Source organism: Onychostoma macrolepis, chromosome 16 (assembly GCF_012432095.1).
Source record: "Onychostoma macrolepis isolate SWU-2019 chromosome 16, ASM1243209v1, whole genome shotgun sequence".
Lineage (NCBI taxonomy): Eukaryota > Metazoa > Chordata > Actinopteri > Cypriniformes > Cyprinidae > Onychostoma > Onychostoma macrolepis.
Genome location: NC_081170.1, coordinates 3242593 through 3260980, shown reverse-complemented (window position 1 = coordinate 3260980; position 18388 = coordinate 3242593). Strand labels below are relative to the sequence as shown.

At 36.3% G+C, this 18388-nt stretch overlaps 4 protein-coding genes across 16 annotated transcripts; all 4 read right to left on the bottom strand.

Annotated features, from left to right (window-relative positions):
• Positions 1–877: 877 nt before the first annotated feature.
• LOC131522234 (leukocyte elastase inhibitor-like) lies at positions 878–3032 on the bottom strand. 5 transcript variants are annotated; one of them, XM_058747602.1, is made up of 7 exons: positions 2851–3032; positions 2696–2700; positions 2318–2451; positions 2119–2236; positions 1718–1860; positions 1456–1623; positions 878–1285 (listed from the first exon to the last, which is right to left on the bottom strand). In XM_058747602.1, exons 1-7 carry the CDS (start codon positions 3030–3032, stop codon positions 878–880), a joined length of 1158 nt encoding a protein of 385 aa, XP_058603585.1. The 5 variants fall into 5 exon arrangements, with proteins under 5 accessions (XP_058603585.1, XP_058603582.1, XP_058603583.1 ...); XM_058747599.1 differs by lacking the exon at positions 2696–2700 and having other exon boundaries at positions 2318–2436; positions 2810–3032; XM_058747600.1 differs by lacking the exon at positions 2696–2700 and having other exon boundaries at positions 2318–2439; positions 2843–3032.
• Positions 3033–6140: 3108 nt separating this feature from the next.
• Positions 6141–8054, bottom strand: LOC131522235 (leukocyte elastase inhibitor-like). 2 transcript variants are annotated; one of them, XM_058747604.1, is made up of 6 exons: positions 7874–8054; positions 7563–7690; positions 7359–7476; positions 6958–7100; positions 6708–6866; positions 6141–6539 (listed from the first exon to the last, which is right to left on the bottom strand). In XM_058747604.1, exons 1-6 carry the CDS (start codon positions 8052–8054, stop codon positions 6141–6143), a joined length of 1128 nt encoding a protein of 375 aa, XP_058603587.1. The 2 variants fall into 2 exon arrangements, with proteins under 2 accessions (XP_058603587.1, XP_058603586.1); XM_058747603.1 differs by having other exon boundaries at positions 7563–7742; positions 7887–8054.
• A 1171-nt stretch (positions 8055–9225) lies between these two features.
• On the bottom strand, positions 9226–12378 carry LOC131521937 (leukocyte elastase inhibitor-like). Of its 6 annotated transcripts, none has more exons than XM_058747098.1 (7): positions 12211–12378; positions 11979–12134; positions 11734–11880; positions 11545–11662; positions 10760–10902; positions 10499–10666; positions 9226–9633 (listed from the first exon to the last, which is right to left on the bottom strand). In XM_058747098.1, the coding sequence occupies exons 1-7, from the start codon at positions 12376–12378 to the stop codon at positions 9226–9228; spliced, it is 1308 nt and encodes a 435-aa protein (XP_058603081.1). The 6 variants fall into 6 exon arrangements, with proteins under 6 accessions (XP_058603081.1, XP_058603083.1, XP_058603085.1 ...); XM_058747100.1 differs by having other exon boundaries at positions 11734–11850; positions 12099–12134; XM_058747102.1 differs by lacking the exon at positions 11979–12134 and adding an exon at positions 11957–11972 and having other exon boundaries at positions 11734–11858.
• Positions 12379–15318: 2940 nt separating this feature from the next.
• Positions 15319–17479, bottom strand: LOC131521921 (leukocyte elastase inhibitor-like). 3 transcript variants are annotated; one of them, XM_058747066.1, is made up of 6 exons: positions 17281–17479; positions 16842–16975; positions 16658–16772; positions 16169–16311; positions 15908–16075; positions 15319–15754 (listed from the first exon to the last, which is right to left on the bottom strand). In XM_058747066.1, exons 1-6 carry the CDS (start codon positions 17477–17479, stop codon positions 15347–15349), a joined length of 1167 nt encoding a protein of 388 aa, XP_058603049.1. In that variant the 3' UTR covers positions 15319–15346. The 3 variants fall into 3 exon arrangements, with proteins under 3 accessions (XP_058603049.1, XP_058603050.1, XP_058603048.1); XM_058747067.1 differs by having other exon boundaries at positions 16842–16980; positions 17298–17479; XM_058747065.1 differs by having other exon boundaries at positions 16842–17018; positions 17312–17479.
• Between the last annotated feature and the right edge of the window lie 909 nt (positions 17480–18388).

Sequence of the window (18388 nt, the reverse complement as noted above, 5' to 3'; positions counted from 1 at the left end):
TATATCGACAGACCCTCAACCCCTCAGTTTTGACTCTACTCATATGCACTTCAGGCAGCTCCATATACCACAATGCAACACGACTGTGACATCATAGCAGATTGAGCTTAATTTACCCCCACACAGCTGTAGTGTATGAAATTAATTACTTTGAGATTTAACCACGGATCTTAATACTTAAGATGGGTCACACTATTCTCATCTGAAATACTGTTTAGGATGGAGAGTGTGCAAACTGGGATGCAGCATACACTGTAAAAAATGAAAAAACAAAAAGTTGAGCCAACTTAAAATTTTAAGGCAACCAGCTTCAGCAGATATTTGAGTTGTCTCAACTTGTCGTTTTAAGTTTATACAACAAAAATTTGAGAATCTCCCCCAAAAAAATAAGTTCAGCAAACTCAAACATCTGCTGAAGCTGGTTGCCTTAAAATTATAAGTTGGCTCAACTTTTTATTTATTTATTTTTTGCTTCCTAATTAACGTCTAATTAACCTGCTATTGTATTCTGAATATTGTTCAATATTTTTTTTGTCTTTGACGAATTGCTTTTGTGCATCTTTTGTAGGTGGCTTTTAAAAATGTCATAAATGCATAAATGTAAATGTTTTAAATCCATCACACAATTTGTAGAGAAATGGTTTGGGATTTGTAAATAATTTCCCTTATATAAAGTAGAACCTATTAATAGAACTGAGAAAACATTTTTTTTAAAGAAGATTATTCCAAAAATATATAGATATTTTCCCATTTTGTAGCCTGTTTTGTAGTAAAACTCAAGAATCAGTGCTGTGAAAGTTTAAATAAACACTTTATTTATCCTTTGTTTATCAGAGGAACATGTGCAATTAGAATTATCACTCCATCATTACCATCTTTAAGGTGAGCAGAAGCGTCCAAAAAACAGAATGCTGTTGGAGGGATTATGACGGATGAAGAAAAGGAACGGATGGTCTGCAGTAAAGGTTTTTGGGTCTACTGGCATTGCAGTTGTTAAACCGACGATGGCGGTGGCTGCAGCCGCTTCGGTTCCTTCCTCATTTACTTCAACATAGGCTTTATGAATTACCCCCGACACCACCAGGTCTTTGTTGGGCGACATGCCTGAAAGATTCACCTTCTGCCCATCAAACACATCCTCCATTCCCATGCTGATCAGAAGATTCTTCATGTCATAGGTTTCCTCCATCTTAAATCTGGGCAGAGATACTCGAACTTCTTGTTTCTGCATCTTGCTGGGTTTGGTCCACTCCATGAGCTTCTCGTAGGTCAGTGCCTTTTCAAGCTGGATAATAAGAGAGTTGTGTTAATGTGTGTCAATTTGTTTTTCATTTAAAAAATACATTAATAATGCATAAAGTCATACAGACTCTTCAATGACTTATATATTGATGCAGCATTAACCAGCAATTCCATATAATGAAAAATCACACCATATAATCTCAGCTGTCTCACCTTCTGAAGGCCAGTGGTTTCATCGTGAATCTCGTTAGGAAGGATGATCAACATACTGAGATTCTTCCCGACATACGGCAGCTCCAGAACCTGACTGTCCATCTCTGGGATGAAGGTCAGAGGAAACTTTGACTTCTGTCGCATCATCTTCACTGGTTTAGTTTGAGTCTGCCAAGCATCAATAGATTAATAGAAAGATGTCCCAAGTCCTCGTATTTCATGATTGTTAAGAATATTTAAAAAAAAGAGCATCAAATCTCACCTTGTTCAGCTTAAACTGTCCATCTCTGGTGGCTTCCTTTGGGAATTTCTTCTCCCAGTTCCCCTTGAAGTAGATGGCGTTCACCAAGACCAGTTTTGTTGTTTCAATAACACTTCGCGGTCCCAACAAGTCCTTGATCTTCTCTAAAATTCAAATGGCAACATTGTGAATGAAACAGTGACTTTAAATGCCCTTTTTATCTAGCGATTAAGTTTACATTTCAATTAGAATTGTGTCGTGAGCTTTGAGACAGATTCTTTAATAGCTGAACTCAGAGTTATCAAGCCGAACATGGCCTTTGAAAAACATTTTGCTGAACCTAAAATGCAGCCAAAAACATCAAATCATTATTATTCGTAAAGTAAGTTTAAAATTCAGAATAAGTTCATGCTGGTTTTCACCTTGTGTTTTTTTCTCCACCCATTTGTTGATGTTGACACGTGCAGCCTCTGATTTCTTCTTGAAGTCCACCTCCTCCAGTCCGGCTTCATAGTATCTTTTTGCATCATTAAGGAATTTCTGTAACATAATTGTGGTGAATATTTCCTAAACCTTGTCCTTTAATATCATGAGCAAACCTTGAATTGCTTTGAGTCTTACCTCAAGAAACTGGTAGGATTGCTCTCCGTAGAGACGGTTGGCGAGACCCAACACATACGGAGCTCCTGGTTTGTTCAGTTCACTCATGAGCTTGTTGAAGCTGGAATGAATTTGGTCGGCTGAAACATTAGGAGCTGGAGTCGCGGCGCCAGGTTTGGGAGGATTGGTAAAGCTCAAGACCTACACAGATTTGTAGAGGTAGAATTGATAAAGATTACTATTCTGAAAATTCCAACACCTGTTGTGAATGCACTTCTCAAATAAATAAATAAATAAATGTACTAGCAAATCTTTCGCAGTCCATTAAAATGAGATGCACTGTAGTACTTATAGCGGCCGGTGGACACACCACATACTGCCTGCTACTTTGATATTAACCATCGCTCAGTTCAAGAACTCATTATTCCATTTTTGTTCACCAAATGTTTTTGAACTTTGTTCCATTTATGTCTCAGTTGTTGAATCTCTTTATGTTCATACAAATATTTACACAAGCATTTGAAAAAAAGCATTTGAATATATATATTCTGAACAAATGTGAGATCACCTTAAACATCTGCGCTGCTGTGTTTTCTTTTGCTCCGAGCAACACCATGGCCAGAGCCGAGGAGATGCTGATCGGAGAGTAGAACACATTTTTTGAGGCGTTTCCTCCACCGATCTTCTTGAACAGGTTTAGAGAGAATCGTGTGTTTGCTCCGGACAAGTGCTCCATTTTCACAAGCTGAGCAAGAAAAAGCAATAGTTTAAATAACAGCAGATCTTCTTCATCAATAACACAAACTGTTAGTTCTGTTAGATCTGTTTTAATCAATAATGCATATTACTGTGTAAATATACCATCTACGTTCCATATAGAGAAAAGTAGCTTTAACAGAGTTCAGTAAAAGCATTACCTGGAATAATCAGCAGAAAGTTTCTTGGTGTGTCTGTGTCAAATGAACTGACAGTTAAGGGTGTCAGTCTAATAAATGATGCCTCGCCCTAAAACGACTATAGCTCTTAATGTAAAATACAAATTATTTTTTCTAATATTAATTGGTATACTTAAATTGAGTGATTCATTCTTCATTTCACTCTTTGTTTACAGTAAGTTAAGAGTGTGTAGGTGAGGAAACAAAAGCTGAATACAAGAAATATGAATCATAATTGTAATAATTATAATTAATCATGCTTAATCATAATGTGTGTACAAACCAGTAACGCATCAGCTGATGAGGGTGGAAGGAGGCGTGTCTGTGAAACTTTTTAGATGACATAATAAAAAAACAATCCACATAACCACAAACCCCAAGTACAACTGCTTTTCTAAATGACATTTAGTTAGTTACACTTATTAACACTTCATCTGGTGATCCCTGTGTAGTTTTTTTTCTACATGGGCATGTCAGATTGGTTTGGTTGCATAAAACAAGTCATGTGTTGTGGATACATATCTCATGAAACACCTTTTTTATATGTGATATAATTATATATAAATATAGCACATTATACTGTATACAGGGATGGGCATGAGCTTGCTGACGATTCTGGATTTCAATCAAATACATGCTATTTTGCTATGTATAAAGCATACAAAATGCTTGAAATGGTTATTCATATACTGTATGTACACTGTAAAAAGTGATAAGTTGACTTAACTTAAAAAAAATTGAGGACACCCGTTGCCTTAAAATTTGTAAGTAAATGGTAATTAAAAAAATAAGTTAATTGAATTGTCAAGTTCACTTAACTTTTTTTTTTTTGGAATGATTATGTGCTTAATCATTTTAAGGCAACGGGTTTCCTCAATTTTTTTTTAAGTTAAGTCAACTTTCACTTTTTACCGTGTATATTTGCATGACTTTAACATCAAAACAAGGTGATCTAGCTTTTGTAGGAAAAAGGTGATAAAGCATAGGCCACGCATTGTTTTCCCCTCTTTAAAGATGATGGCACTCCCAACTTTGGAACTGGGGTATTAAAATTATCTCAGAGTTTACCAGTAGTAAATATGACAATTACAAATTCCAACTAGGAAACTCGTATTCATATTAATTCCAATAGCATGTGAGGGCAGCATTGAACAAGAGAAGAAGAAAGAAGCAGATCTATTAACATATTTACTGACATATCGCTTGATATTACTGATATAAAAATTATAATGAAACTTTATTTGGAGTACTACTTGTGCACAATGCACATATCTTAATAAAATGTGCCTTAACATCACTATAAATAAGGATTATATGCGATTTCTGTGTAATAACAGTCTTTAAATGCAAGATCAGTGTACCCAAGGTATACTTGCAACAGTTCCATACTACTTCTTCATAATTCTATTTAAACTGACCTGTCAATCATCTTGTCACAGTTAACATCCTCCACATTTCGTTTAATTTAATTTGCTACCGTATAGGAGAAAAATGAAGGCACGTTGTTCTTCTAGTCCAAAAAACTGGAAAACATTTTAGAATAATGTTCTGTCATGAATGAATAAGTACACAGGAACAAATGAGTAACGCAATATTAGCACTCTATAACTATTAAGTAATATGAAATCTGATTAATGAATTAGTGCTTAGTTGAAGTGGTAGTTCACTAGCTAATCCTAACTACTCCCAGAGAACTACTAAGAACTAGCTACTGTAGTTTCATAAATCATATAAATAATGCATAATATAAAATTAATTTCTAAAATGAAGGTCATGGTACCCTCTAGTAATGACTCAAGTAATCATTGAGGGTTATATGAAGTATTGGATAATAATGACTCTTATAAAGGTATTACTAATTTTTTGGATCAGTATTATAAAATTAAGATCATGATATCTCCCTGACAGAAGTCATTGTAGACTTTTGAGGTTTTTGTAATTCTGGATAGTAATTCCTTCTGATGGATTTAGCAACACTTGAGTCATTACTGGGTTACCGTGATCTTCACTTTAGAATACTGATCCATATAGGCTAATTAATTCCTTTAGAAGGATGTTGAGTCATTACTATCCAAAACCTTATATAACCGTCAAAGCTCACCATGATTTCAGTCATTACTAGAAAGTTATCGTCTTATTCACTAGAATACTGATCCAAGTAATTAGTAATGCCTTCTGAAGGATTTGTTAATACTTGAGTCATACTAGTGGGTTACAACAATCTTCACTTTAGAATTATTTATACATTTTGCATCATTCACACTAATTAGGAACATGTATATAGTAGTTCTTCTATGGGAGATATGAAAAAAATGTAAATAGTTACCGATTAGCTAATAATAGTGACTACCGCTTAGAACTGAGCACTAATGCTTACTAATTCATTAATCAGAATTATTTTAATAGTATAGTTACATTCTCTAACATGTCAAGCATGGATCTACAAACTGGGATGCATATGTTTATATTTTCTGTTTCTTCGCTGCGTTTCTCCTCTTCTCTAGCTTGCTTCCTAATCTAATTGTCTGATTAACCTGCTATTGTATATTATGATTATTGTTGGCTTTTGGAAAATTGCTTTTGTGCATCCTTTGTAAGTTGCTTCAAAAATGTCATAAATGCACAAATGTAAATGTTTTAAATCCATCACACAAATTTGTAGAGGAATGGTTTGGGATTTGTAAATTTAGCTTTTATAATGTAGAGCCTTTTAGTAAAATTGAAAAAAGAATATTTTGAAAAGTATCAAAAAATATATTGATATTTTCCAATTTTGTAGCCTGTTTTGTAGTGGAACTCAAGAATCAGTGCTGTGAAAGTATGACGTAATAACACTCAATTATTTACTAGAGCCTTTATTTATCAGAGGAACATGTGCAACTAGAATTATCACTCCATCATTACCATCTTTAAGGAGAACAGAAGCGTCCAAAGAACAGAATGCTGTTGGAGGGATTATGACGGATGAAGAAAAGGAACGGATGGTCTGCGATAAAGGGGTTTGGCATTGAGGCGTTAAAATCGTCAGTGGCTGTAGCCGCAGCTGCTTCGGTTCCTTCCTCGTTTACTTCAACAAAGGCTTTATGAATCACCCCCGACACCACCAGGTCGTTGTTGGGCGACATGCCTGAAAGATTCACCTTCTGCCCATCAAACACATCCTCCATTCCCATGCTGATCAGAAGACTCTTCATGTCATAGGTTTCCTCCATCTTAAATCTGGGCAGAGATACTTCAACTTCCTGTTTCTGCATCTTGCTGGGTTTGGTCCACTCCATGAGCTTCTCGTAGGTCAGTGCCTTTTCAAGCTGGATAATAAGAGAGTTGTGTTAATGTGTGCCTATTTGTTTTTCATTTAAACACACATTAATATGCTTACAGTCATACCGACTCTTCAAAGACACATATTTTAATGCCACATTAACCAGCAATTCCAAATAATGAAAAATCACACTATAAAATCTCTGCTGTCTCACCTTCTGAAGGCCAGTGGTTTCGTCTTCAGGAAGGATGATCAACATACTAAGATTGTTCTTGACATACGGTAGCTCCAGAACCTGACTTTTCACCTCTTGGATGAAGGCCAGAGGAAACTCTGCGTTTTGATTCATCATCTTCACTGGTTTAGTTTGAGTCTGCCAAGCATCAATAGATTAATAAAGATGTCACAAGTCCTCATATTTCATGACTGTTAAGAATATTTTAAAAAAGAGCATGAAATCTCACCTTGTTCAGCTTAAACTGTCCATCTCTGGTGGCTTCCTTTGGGAATTTCTTCTCCCAGTTCCCCTTGAAGTAGATGGCGTTCACCAAGACCAGTTTTGTTCCTGGACTGACGCGACCCCGTTGCAGCAAATCCTTGATCTTCTCTAAAATTCAAATGGAAACATTGTGAATGAAACAGTGACTTTAATGCACTTTTTGTTTAGCCATTAAATTTATATTTTTATTAGAACTGTGTCGTGAGCTTTGAGACAGATTCTTTAATAGCTCAACTCAAGAAACATATCACGCCAAACATGGTCTTTGGAAAAACATTTTGCTGTACCTGAGATGCAGCAAAATACATAAAATTATTATTTGTAGAATAATTTTAAAATTCAGATAAAGTTCATGCTGGTTCTCACCTTGAGTGTTTTTCTCCACCCATTTGTTGATGTTGACACGTGCAGCCTCTGAATTCTTCTTGAAGTCCACCTTCTCCAGTCCGGCTTTATAGTATGTTTTTGCATCATTAAGGAATTTCTGTAACATAATTAGGGTGAATATTTCCTAAACCTTGTCCTTTAATACCATGAGCAAACCTTGAATTATTTAATAAAGAGTCTTGCCTCAAGAAACTGGTAGGATTGCTCTCCGTAGAGCCGGTTGGCGAGACTCAATGCATATGGGACTCCTGGTTTGTTCAGTTCACTCATGAGCTTGTTGAAGCTGGAATGAATTTGGTCGGCTGAAACATTAGGAGCTGGAGTCGCGGCGCCAGGTTTGGGAGGATTGGTAAAGCTCAAGACCTACACAGATTTGTTGAGGTAGAATGGATAAAGATAACTTAACTATTCTGATAATTTCAACACCTATTGTGAATGCACTGCTCAAATAAATATATTCTGAACAACTGGCCATAAAAAGTGCTTAAGTCATGAATGTGAGATCACCTTAAACATCTGCGCCGCTGTGTTTCCTTTTGCTCCGAGCAACACCATGGCCAGAGCCGAGGACATGCTGATCGGAGAGTAGAACACATTTTTTGAGGCGTTTCCTTCACTGATCTTCTTGAACAGGTTGAGAGAGAATCGTGTGTTTGCTGCAGACAAGCGCTCCATTTTCACAAGCTGAGCAAGAAAAAGAAGTTAAATGTTTAAATAACAGATCTTCTTCATCATTAAAACAAGCTGTTAGTTCTATTAGATCTTTTTTAATTGATGTAGATATACCAGATATAGAAAACTACATTTAACAGAGTTCAGGAAAAGCATTACCTGGAATAATCAGCAGAAATTATGAAGTTTCTCGGTGTGTCTGTGTCGAATGAACTGACAGCTACGGATGTCGGTCTAATAAATGATGCCTCGCCCTAAAACCACTATTGCACTTAATCCAAGTCCAGCTTTCCTGTAATATACAAATTATAGTTTGCAATATTAATTAATGTACTTAAATTGAGTGATTAATTCTTCATTTCACTTTTTGTTTACAGTAAATAAGGAGTGTGTAGGTGAAGAAACAAAAGCTGAATACAAGAAATATGAATCATAATTGTATTAATTATAATGAGTCATGTTTAATGATAATGTCTGGACAAGTCAATAACGGATCAGCTGATGAGGGCTGGAACTGGAAGTAGGCATCTCTGCGGAACTTTTTAGATAATATAAAAAACTAAATAAAATAATAATAAACCTCATAAACACAAACCCCAAGTACAACTGCTTTTCTAAACGACAGTTACAGTTATTAACACTTCATCTAGTGATCGTGATCTGTGTAGTTTTGACTATGTGGGCATGTCAGATTTTTAGTTTTATAAAAAAGGTCGCATGTCTCATGAAACACCTTTTTCATGTGATATAATCATAAATATATCCCATTACTGTATATAATTACGTCAATTAATTGAGATGCAATTACAGTGACATTTAAGTCAAGAGGCTTAAGAAATAAGATATTTTTTTATTAAAGGCTTTATTTTTTCTTCATCTCTACCACAAGAGACATGCAAGGGTGGCTCTAAACCATCAATATCAATAAATTCAGTATATAACCAAAATGGTTATGGAGTTTTAGATAATTTTCCTTATATAAAGTAAACTATTAATAGCATAAAAATGTTGAACAGATTATGGATATTGGATATTTTCCCATTCTGTAGCCTGTTTTGTATAAGAACTATACAAGTGCTATTAAAGTACTCAATGATTTCTCAGTTGTTTAATAGAGCCTTTATTTAGCAGAGGAACACGTACAATTAGAATGATCACTGCATCTTTACAATCTTCAAGGAGAACAGAAGCGTCCATAAAACAAAATGCTGTTGGAGGCATTATGGCGGATGAAGAAAAGGAACGGATGGTCTGCAATGAAGGTTTTGGGGGGTAATGGCATTGACATTGTTGAGATGACAATGCCAGTGGCTCCAGCCGCTTCGGTTCCTTCCTCGTTTACTTCAACAAAGGCTTTATGAATCACCTTCGAGACCACCAGATCATTGTTGGGCGACATGCCTGAAAGATTCACCTTCTTCCCATCAAACACATCCTCCATTCCCATGCTGATCAGAAGACTCTTCATGTCATAGGTTTCCTCCATCTTAAATCTGGGCAGAGATACTTCAACTTCTTGTTGACTCATCATGCTGGGTTTGGTCCACTCCATGAGCTTCTCGTAGGTCAGTGCCTTTTCAAGCTGGATAATAAGAGAGTCATGTTATGGTCACGTGACGTTAATATGAAATGAGGTCTGTTTGTACAGCATCAATGATGTAATAATTTTTGGGATCAGATAAACCGTTTCAAGAATACAACATGCAATAGAATTATACAAACGTCATGCAAATAGTAACTTGAATACAACTCTTCAATAACTTATATGTTTATCCAGCACTAACCATGCAAATTCAGAAATAATAGTAAGAAAAATTGAATTCTTTGAAAATTTTCAACAGTTTATTGAATGTTTAGACAAAAACTTTTAATTTAATTTAATTTATTTTTTTAAATGAGTATCATATTTGACACTTCAGGTTTTTACGGCTCATATAGTAGGAAGGGAAAAACTGATTGTTTCCTTATATTTTTTTGCCCTAAATGAGCAAAAATATGCATTTTGCTGCATTTGCTAATGTTTATAATGGCCAAAAAGATTAAATTATTTCTGATAGCTTGTAATGTAATGTCTTAATATGATATTTAAATGCTTATACTCACATATGAAGATTATATTTAAAAAAAATGATAGTATACGTAGTTGCTTCAGTAAGTGTAGATAAATAAATATTTCACAGCAAAAAGACACATGCCATGTGCTAAAGGTGGACATCTGTAAAATTATACTAAAAGACCTTTTATATTTTGTTAAATATATATTATCAGTCTGACAACAGAAGGCATGTGGTAGTTTGTGTGCAACAGTTTTTTTAAGCAAAGGTTTGGTCATGTCGATCATTTAGATGCCTTAGCAATTTGCATACCAAATTTGATGTGGGATTTATAAGGTTACACAATTCTACATAATGAAAACAGCATATTTAGCAGAACCTGTGCTGTCTCACCTTCTGAAGGCCTGTGGCTTCGTCTTGAATCACGTTAGGAAGGATGATCAACATACTGAGATTCTTCCCGACATACGGCAGCTCCAGAACCTGACTGTTTATCTCTGGGATGAAGCCCAAAGGAAACTTTGATTCCTGAGTCATCATCTTCACTGGTTTAGTTTGAGTCTGCAAAGCATCAATAGATCAATAGAAACATGTCACATATCCTCATATTTTGTGACTTGAAAATATTTTAAAAAAAAGAGCAAGAAATCTCACCTTGTTCAGCTTAAACTGTCCATCTCTGGTGGCTTCCTTTGGGAATTTCTTCTCCCAGTTCCCCTTGAAGTAGATGGCGTTCACCAAAACCAGTTTCGTCATCGCATCGATGGATCCCTGTGGAAGCAAGTCCTTGATCTTCTCTGAAATTGAAATGGACATTTTCCACTTTAGGCATTGGTTTGAACATATATGAAGAACACAAATGAATCACCAAAAATACTATTAAAGCATCTGTCTCAAAGCTCATGACTAAATTCTTACAGAAATGTAAACTTAATGGCCAAAAATGTTGATTAATGTAATCCTACTAACAAAATCACTGAAAGTATTTCAGAGCTAACAGGGAATGTTCTGGCAAGGTTCTCACAAAGTTATGAACAAATGTTAATAGAACATTTGTTCAAAGTTATATGGTCTTTAGTAATGTTTTCAAAATGTTAACATAAAACTATTCATCATTCATTAGTTGGACATTTGTCTAATGTTTCTAAAATGTTACAGAATGTTCTGAGACACTTGATACAAAATGATCAAATGGAATGTTCCCTTAACTTGTTTTTAAAAATGTTTTGAACAATTTAAAAAACTGGATGTTTGGAACATTCTTAAATAACATTTTAAGGGAATGTTAGCAAAATGTTTGTTAGATAGGTAGCTCAACTCAAGAACCCTATCAAGCCGAACACGGCCCTTGGAAAGTCATTCTGCTGAACTTGAAGTACAGCAAATTTTTATTTGTAGAGTAACTTTTAAATTCAAATCAAGTTCATGTTGGTTTTCACCTTGTGTTTTTTTCTCCACCCATTTGTTGATGTCGACACGTGCAGCCTCTGATTTCTTCTTGAAGTCCACCTTCTCCAGTCCGGCTTCATAGTATCTTTTTGCATCATTGAGGAATTTCTGTTAACATAGCAAACCGATTGAATTAGAGAGCATTTCCAGAACCTTGAATTATTTGCTTTGAGTCTTACCTCCACAAACTGGTAGGATTGGTCTCCGTAGAGGCGGTTGGCGAGGCTCAACACATACGGGACTCCTGGTTTGTTCAGTTCGCTCGTGAGTTTATTGAAACTGGAATGAATTTGGTCCTCAGTTTGTACTGCTTGAGTAGGACATTTCTGTTTGCATTAACAATGTCAAAATTAATCCCCAAGGCTATATGCACCACTATATGCACCAAAAAGTCTTTGCAATCGTGTAAATACTTATTCTCAACCTTGAGTTGGGGAGGTATCTCAAACTTCTGGGTTTGTTGCGTCGTTGATGGTTCATGTTGACCCTTGACGCCGCAGGGCATCTGGGGCTTCTGGGCTTGTTGATGAGGAGCCGGAGTCGCAGCATCAGGCTTGGCAGGGTTGTTAAAGCCCAAAACCTACAAAGCATTGTTGTATATAATGCATTTTCAATTCTGAACAACTGGCCATAAAAATATATATGTGTGAGATTACCTTAAACATCTGCGCCGCTGTGTTTCCTTTTGCTCCGAGCGACACCATGGCCAGAGCCGAGGAGATGCTGATCGGAGAGTAGAACACATTTCCTGATGCATTTCCTCCACCGATCTTCTTGAACAGGTTTAGAGAGAACTGTGTGTTTGCTGAAGACAAACGCTCCATTTTTTTCAAGCTGTGCAAGAAATATCAGTAGTTTAAATAATAGCAATAAATTATACTGTGCAGGATACCATCTAAACTGCATAAAAGTACGTCTTCAGCAAAAGCATTACCTGGAAATGATGTGGAGAAATGGTGAGGTTTCTCAGCGTGTCTGAGGCGAATGAATCAATCGTTATGGGTGTCTTTCTAATAAACGAAGCCTCACCCTAATCTATTTATCCAAGTCCAGCCTAAAATATAAATGAATGTTTCTATTAGATATTGTTATATTTATCCACTTGGAACACCATCAGACATAAACTGAATGATTCATTCTTCATTTCACTCCTATCATAGAAGTCAAATAAACGAAAGAACGATAAATCTAAATTATATCATACAAAATTTATCATTCTTAATCCTGGTGTCTGTGCAACCCAATAACAGATTAGCTCAGCAGTTGGGAACCAATGGCTTGCGAGCCACACCTGCCTCTTTCACACAAGAAAAAACATATCCTTTTACTGCAACTGTTTCTTTGCTGTGCCAAAAGACATTTCAAAACATTTCATTTCAGGCATGCAAGTACAACATGTGTGTTTGAATGGGAAAACATCATGTTCTCCAAAACTGTTCACCAAGCTTACGATTAAATGTCATATTTGAAATCACCAATGAAATCTGACAACGGTCTCATTAATGTTGTTTCTTATGCTCAAATAGCATGGAAAAAAGCTTATTTTTTCAGGCTAGATGAGATGTGCATGCACAGTCCTAAGCATGCTTCTCATGCTTTCTATAGCAATTCCTATAGCTATATACAGACTTTTATGTGCACATGAGAAACCATTAAACTTAGCATATAGGACAATGCACACTGAGCCACCTATTGTGCCATCAGCACATTTTGTGGTGTGGTTTCTTGGCCGCCACAGAGTACGCATTAAAGAGACCTAAGGCCTTGAAATATGACATACTTCCCTAACAAAAGCCAAATTTTGATCACCTTTTTACAGTACCAGTCTTTTTTATAGACCCTTGAACTTGGCAAATAGGACAATGCACACAGCTGTAATATGCCATCAGCCCTTTTCGTGTCATGGTTTCTCCGCCACCACAGAGGATGTGTTAAATTGGACATTAGGCCTTGATATTAGAGGTATCACCATAAGGATCTCTTTATTCATGTGCATCCATGCTCTTGTTTTATTCATAGTAAGATGGCTATGACGCACAAAGGAGGTCATATAAAACTAGAAGCATGCAAAACATTCCCATGCGCATTTGAATAGTTTCTCAAAGGCACGAAAAGGTTTGTCGTGTGCATGCAAAAGTCTGTATTTTATTAGGCTATTATTATTATTTTTAGGGACTCTGTAGGTGTTTCGTGTTGTCTGGTCTACTCGTTACTCCCCGGTGTTCCTGTCTGTGTGTGTCAGCCTTGCCTTGCCTTGCCTTGCCTTGCCTTGCCTTGCCTTGCCTTGCCTTGCCTTGCCTTGCCTTGCCTTGCCTTGCCTTGCCTTGCCTTGCCCTGCCCTGCCCTGCCCTGCCCTGCCCTGCCCTGCCCTGCCCTGCCCTGCCCTGATGTCAACATTAAAGACTGTTAATTTGAGTTTATCCTCGTCTGCGTGTTCCTCGTTCCATCCTGCTGTGTGCACCGTGACAACCTGGCCACGTTAAATTTGCTTATTTCCTTTACTAATTTTAGATAACTTAGTTAAGTAGATTTTACTTAATTCCTTATTTAAATTTTACTTAAAAAAATATGCGTGCAAAAACTCGCAAAATAAAAATTAAGTAAATTTAAGTTACTTTTTTCAGTGTACCTGTCCCAGCGGCAACTGTTTTCCCCTCCACCATGTTTAAAGTTTATGGCCTGCACAACTCAGAAACTTGGGTATAAAAATTATAGTAGTAGTATTTTTTGGGGTCAGATTTTGGTTTTATCAACTAGCTAGTCAAATGTGTTCATTAAGCTTTAAGCATTACTGTAGCTGTCGCAGATAAAGTTTTCTTGCTGAATATTTTGGTCACTTAAAAGTTTTTTTTGTTTATTATAAATGTTGTGTAATAATTGAATACTAGTTTGGGTATTGTATATTTTATCTGCATTATAGTTGCCAATAGTGAAACCTGCAGGAGAAAATGAGACTTACATTAGACTTACCGGTCACGTGATTTCTTACAAGCAGCGTGATCTCAGAAAAGACTTGCACGCATGTTGAGAGGTGTAAGATTGAGAAGAGTGTTTTTGTTCGGAATATGTCTCCTAATGTCTCCTGAATCCTGATTGGAAAGCACACGGTATGTTTGTTATCTTGTTTATCATTTGTTTTTAATTTAAGGTACAGTGTGTACTGATGTAAGTTTAATACATTTTAGGATTAATCGAACTACGTCATGGAGAATTCACAAATTATCACAAACTTGATTGTAATTTTATTTATTTTCAGTTTTTTCATGGTGTCCTTTTGACGTTTACTGTCCTGACGTTTGAGAGGAAGAAATTAAAAATTGAAAGCATAGAAGGCATCAGTTGAAGCGTGTTTTTTCTGGTCACGGAGAAGAATTCAGGAGCCGTTATAATTACTGCTTGCTATAGCGATATGACAATATGTTGGCGATGATATGAAGTGTAAATCGATTGAACTTTCTCTATATCATTTATATATTATTGTGGTATGCAAATATATTTGTGGAGCTTTTAGTGGGCAGGAGTTATTGACATGTCAGAGTGATAAAGTATGTATTTTCAAAATACAAAATAGTGTATTTGCATTTAAATCCATTTTCTCACACAGTATTTTTTATTTTAAATACATTTTGATGTATTTGTGCCCATGTAGTCTGTTTTGTATCAGAACTCTGTGTCAGAATCAGTGCTGTGAAGGTAAATGCATAGAAAAAAATTTCACTCCATTATTTGTTAGAGCCTTTATTTATCAGAGAAATGCAAACACTTCATATTATCACTCCATCATTACCATCTTCAAGGAGAACAGAAGCGTCCACAAAACAGAATGCTGTTGGAGGGATTATGACGGATGAAGAAAAGGAACGGATGGTCTGCGATAAAGGCTTTGGGGTCTACTGGTATTGAGGATGTTGAGATGACAATGCCAGTGGCTGCAGCCGCTTCGGTTCCTTTCTCGTTTACTTCAACAAAGGCTTTATGAAACACCCCCGACACCACCAGGTCTTTGTCGGGCGACATGCCTGAAAGATTCACCTTCTTCCCATCAAACACATCCTCCATTCCCATGCTGCGCAGAAACTGAACCATCTCATAGGTTTGCTCCATCTTAAATCTGGGCAGAGATACTTTAACTTCCTCTTGAAGCATGTTGCTGGGTTTGGTCCACTCCATGAGCTTCTCATAGGTCAGTGCCTTTTCAAGCTGGATAATAAGAGAGGCTTGTTAATTTCATTCAAAAATATATTAAAAATGCAATTCATGCAGACAGTAACTCTTCAATGATTTATATGTTTATGTAGCAACCAGCAATTCCAAATGATGAAAAAATGCACCACATAAACTCAGCTGTCTCACCTTCTGAAGGCCAGTGGTTTCATCTTGAATCTCGTTAGGAAGGATGATCAACATACTGAGATTCTTCCCGACATACGGCAGCTCCAGAACCTGACTGTCTATCTCTGGGATGAAGGCCAGAGGAAACTTTGACTTCTGTCGCATCATCTTCACTGGTTTAGTTTGAGTCTGCAAAGCATCAATGGATTAATAGAGAGATGCCACAACTCCTCATGTTTCATGACTGTTAAGAAAATGTCAAAAAAGATCAAGAAATCTCACCTTGTTCAGCTCAAACTGTCCATCTCTGGTGGCATCCTTTGAGAATTTCTTCTCCCAGTTCCCCTTGAAGTAGATGGCGTTCACCAAAACCAGTCTCGTCATCGAACTGACGGATCCCTGTGGAAGCAAGTCCTTTATCTTCTCTGAAATTCAAATAGACATTTTGCACTTTGAGCATTGATTTAAAGCGACACTATTAATGATCTGTCACAAAGCTCCTGACATTGTTCTAATAGAATTGTAAACTTCATGGCCAAATATAAAGTCAATATTTTTTTAATATGTTGCATTACACTGTGAACAAAACTACTGAAAGTATATCAAAACCTTAACTTCCAAAGAGCTATGTAGCTCAATTCAAGAACTCATGAAGCCAAACATGGCTTTGAAAATATATTTTTGGAGAACCTCCAAGGTGTTAAGGTGCTGAAAAGCATATGCAATGTAGACTACATATAAAATTCAAATTATCTTCATGCTGGTTTTCACCTTGCGTTTTTTTCTCCACCCATTTATTGATGTTGACACGTGCAGCCTCAGAAATCTTGAAGTCCACCTTCTCCAGTCTGGCTTCATAGTATCGTTTTGCATCATTGAGGAATTTCTGTAACATAGCAAATCAACTGAGATACAAATGAAATTAGAGTTACCAGTTATTTGGTTTGAGTCTTACCTCAACAAACTGGTAGGATTGCTCTCCGTAGAGACGGTTGGCAAGACTCAACACATACGGGGCTCCTGGTTTGTTCAGTTCACTCATGAGCTTGTTGAAGCTGGAATGAATGTGGTCCATTGAAACATTAGGTACTGGAGTCCCGCAGCGTGTTGGAGGATCGGTAAAGCTGAGGACCTACACAGCATTATTGTGGTTAAAAATAGATAACTTCACTCTTTTGATAACTCCAACATCAATTTTTTTGCAGTGATGCAATGTAAGCATTTTTTGGTTCCCCAAAGAACCTTTCAGTTCTTAAAATAACCATTTTTATCTTAGTGTGAAATGCATTTTAAAAATCTGAAGAACATTTTCCACTATAAAGACCCTTTTGTGTAATGGAAAGTTTCCATGTAAATGGTTCTCCATGGAACCACAGATGCCAATTATGAACAACTGACCATAAAAATGCATAAGTGTGAGATCACCTGAAACATCTGCGCTGCTGTGTTTTCTTTTGCTCCGAGCGACACCATGGCCAGAGCCGAGGACATGCTGATCGGAGAGTAGAACACATTTTTTGAGGCGTTTCCTTCACTGATCTTCTTGAACAGGTTTAGAGAGAACTGTGTGTTTGCTGCAGACAAGTGCTCCATTTTCACAAGCTGAGCAAGAAATATAGCAATAGTTAAAATAACAGCAGATTTGAAGGTGGACAGATCTTCTGCATCATTAACACAAGCTGTTAGTTCTATTAGATCTGTTTTAATTGATAAATTATGTTACTGTGTAGATATACCATCTAAATTACTTTCAGAAAAGTATCTTTACCGAGCAGAGTTCAGTAAAAGCATTACCTGGAATAGTCAATAGGAATCAAGAAGTTTCCCAGTGTGTCAGTGCCGAATGAATTGACAGTTAAGGGTGTCAGTCTAATAAACGATGCCTCACCTTAAAATAACTCGTTTTTAATCCAAGTCCAGCCTTCCTGTAAATTTTTTTTTTTTTTATATTAATTGATAAATTTATCTACTTAAATGATTCATTCTTCATTTCAAAAATCAAATCAGAGTGTGTACGTGAAGAAACAAAACCTGAATACAAGAAAGATAAATCATAATTTTATTAAACATATTGAGTCATTCTTAATAATAATGTGTGTATGAACCAATAACAGATTAGCTGATGAAGGTTCTAAGTAGGTGTCACTGTGAAACTTTTTAGAAAATTTAATAAAAACAAAATGAAATAATAATGTGGTAATAATCCTCATCGCCACACACCCCAAGCTGCTTTTCTAAATGACGTTTAGTTATAGTTACAGTTATTAACACTTCATGTAGCAATTGTGATCTATGTAGTTTTTACTATGTGGGCTTGTCAGATGTTTGGTTGCCTAAAACAGGTCATGTGTTGTGGATACATGTAATATAATTATATTATGTAATATAAATGCAGCCTTATAATTATGCACTTTATATAATTATGCCAGTGAATTGAGATCAAACCTTATGATGCTACTGCAGTGGCCATTAAAGTAATTATTTCCTGGAGACTTTATTTAG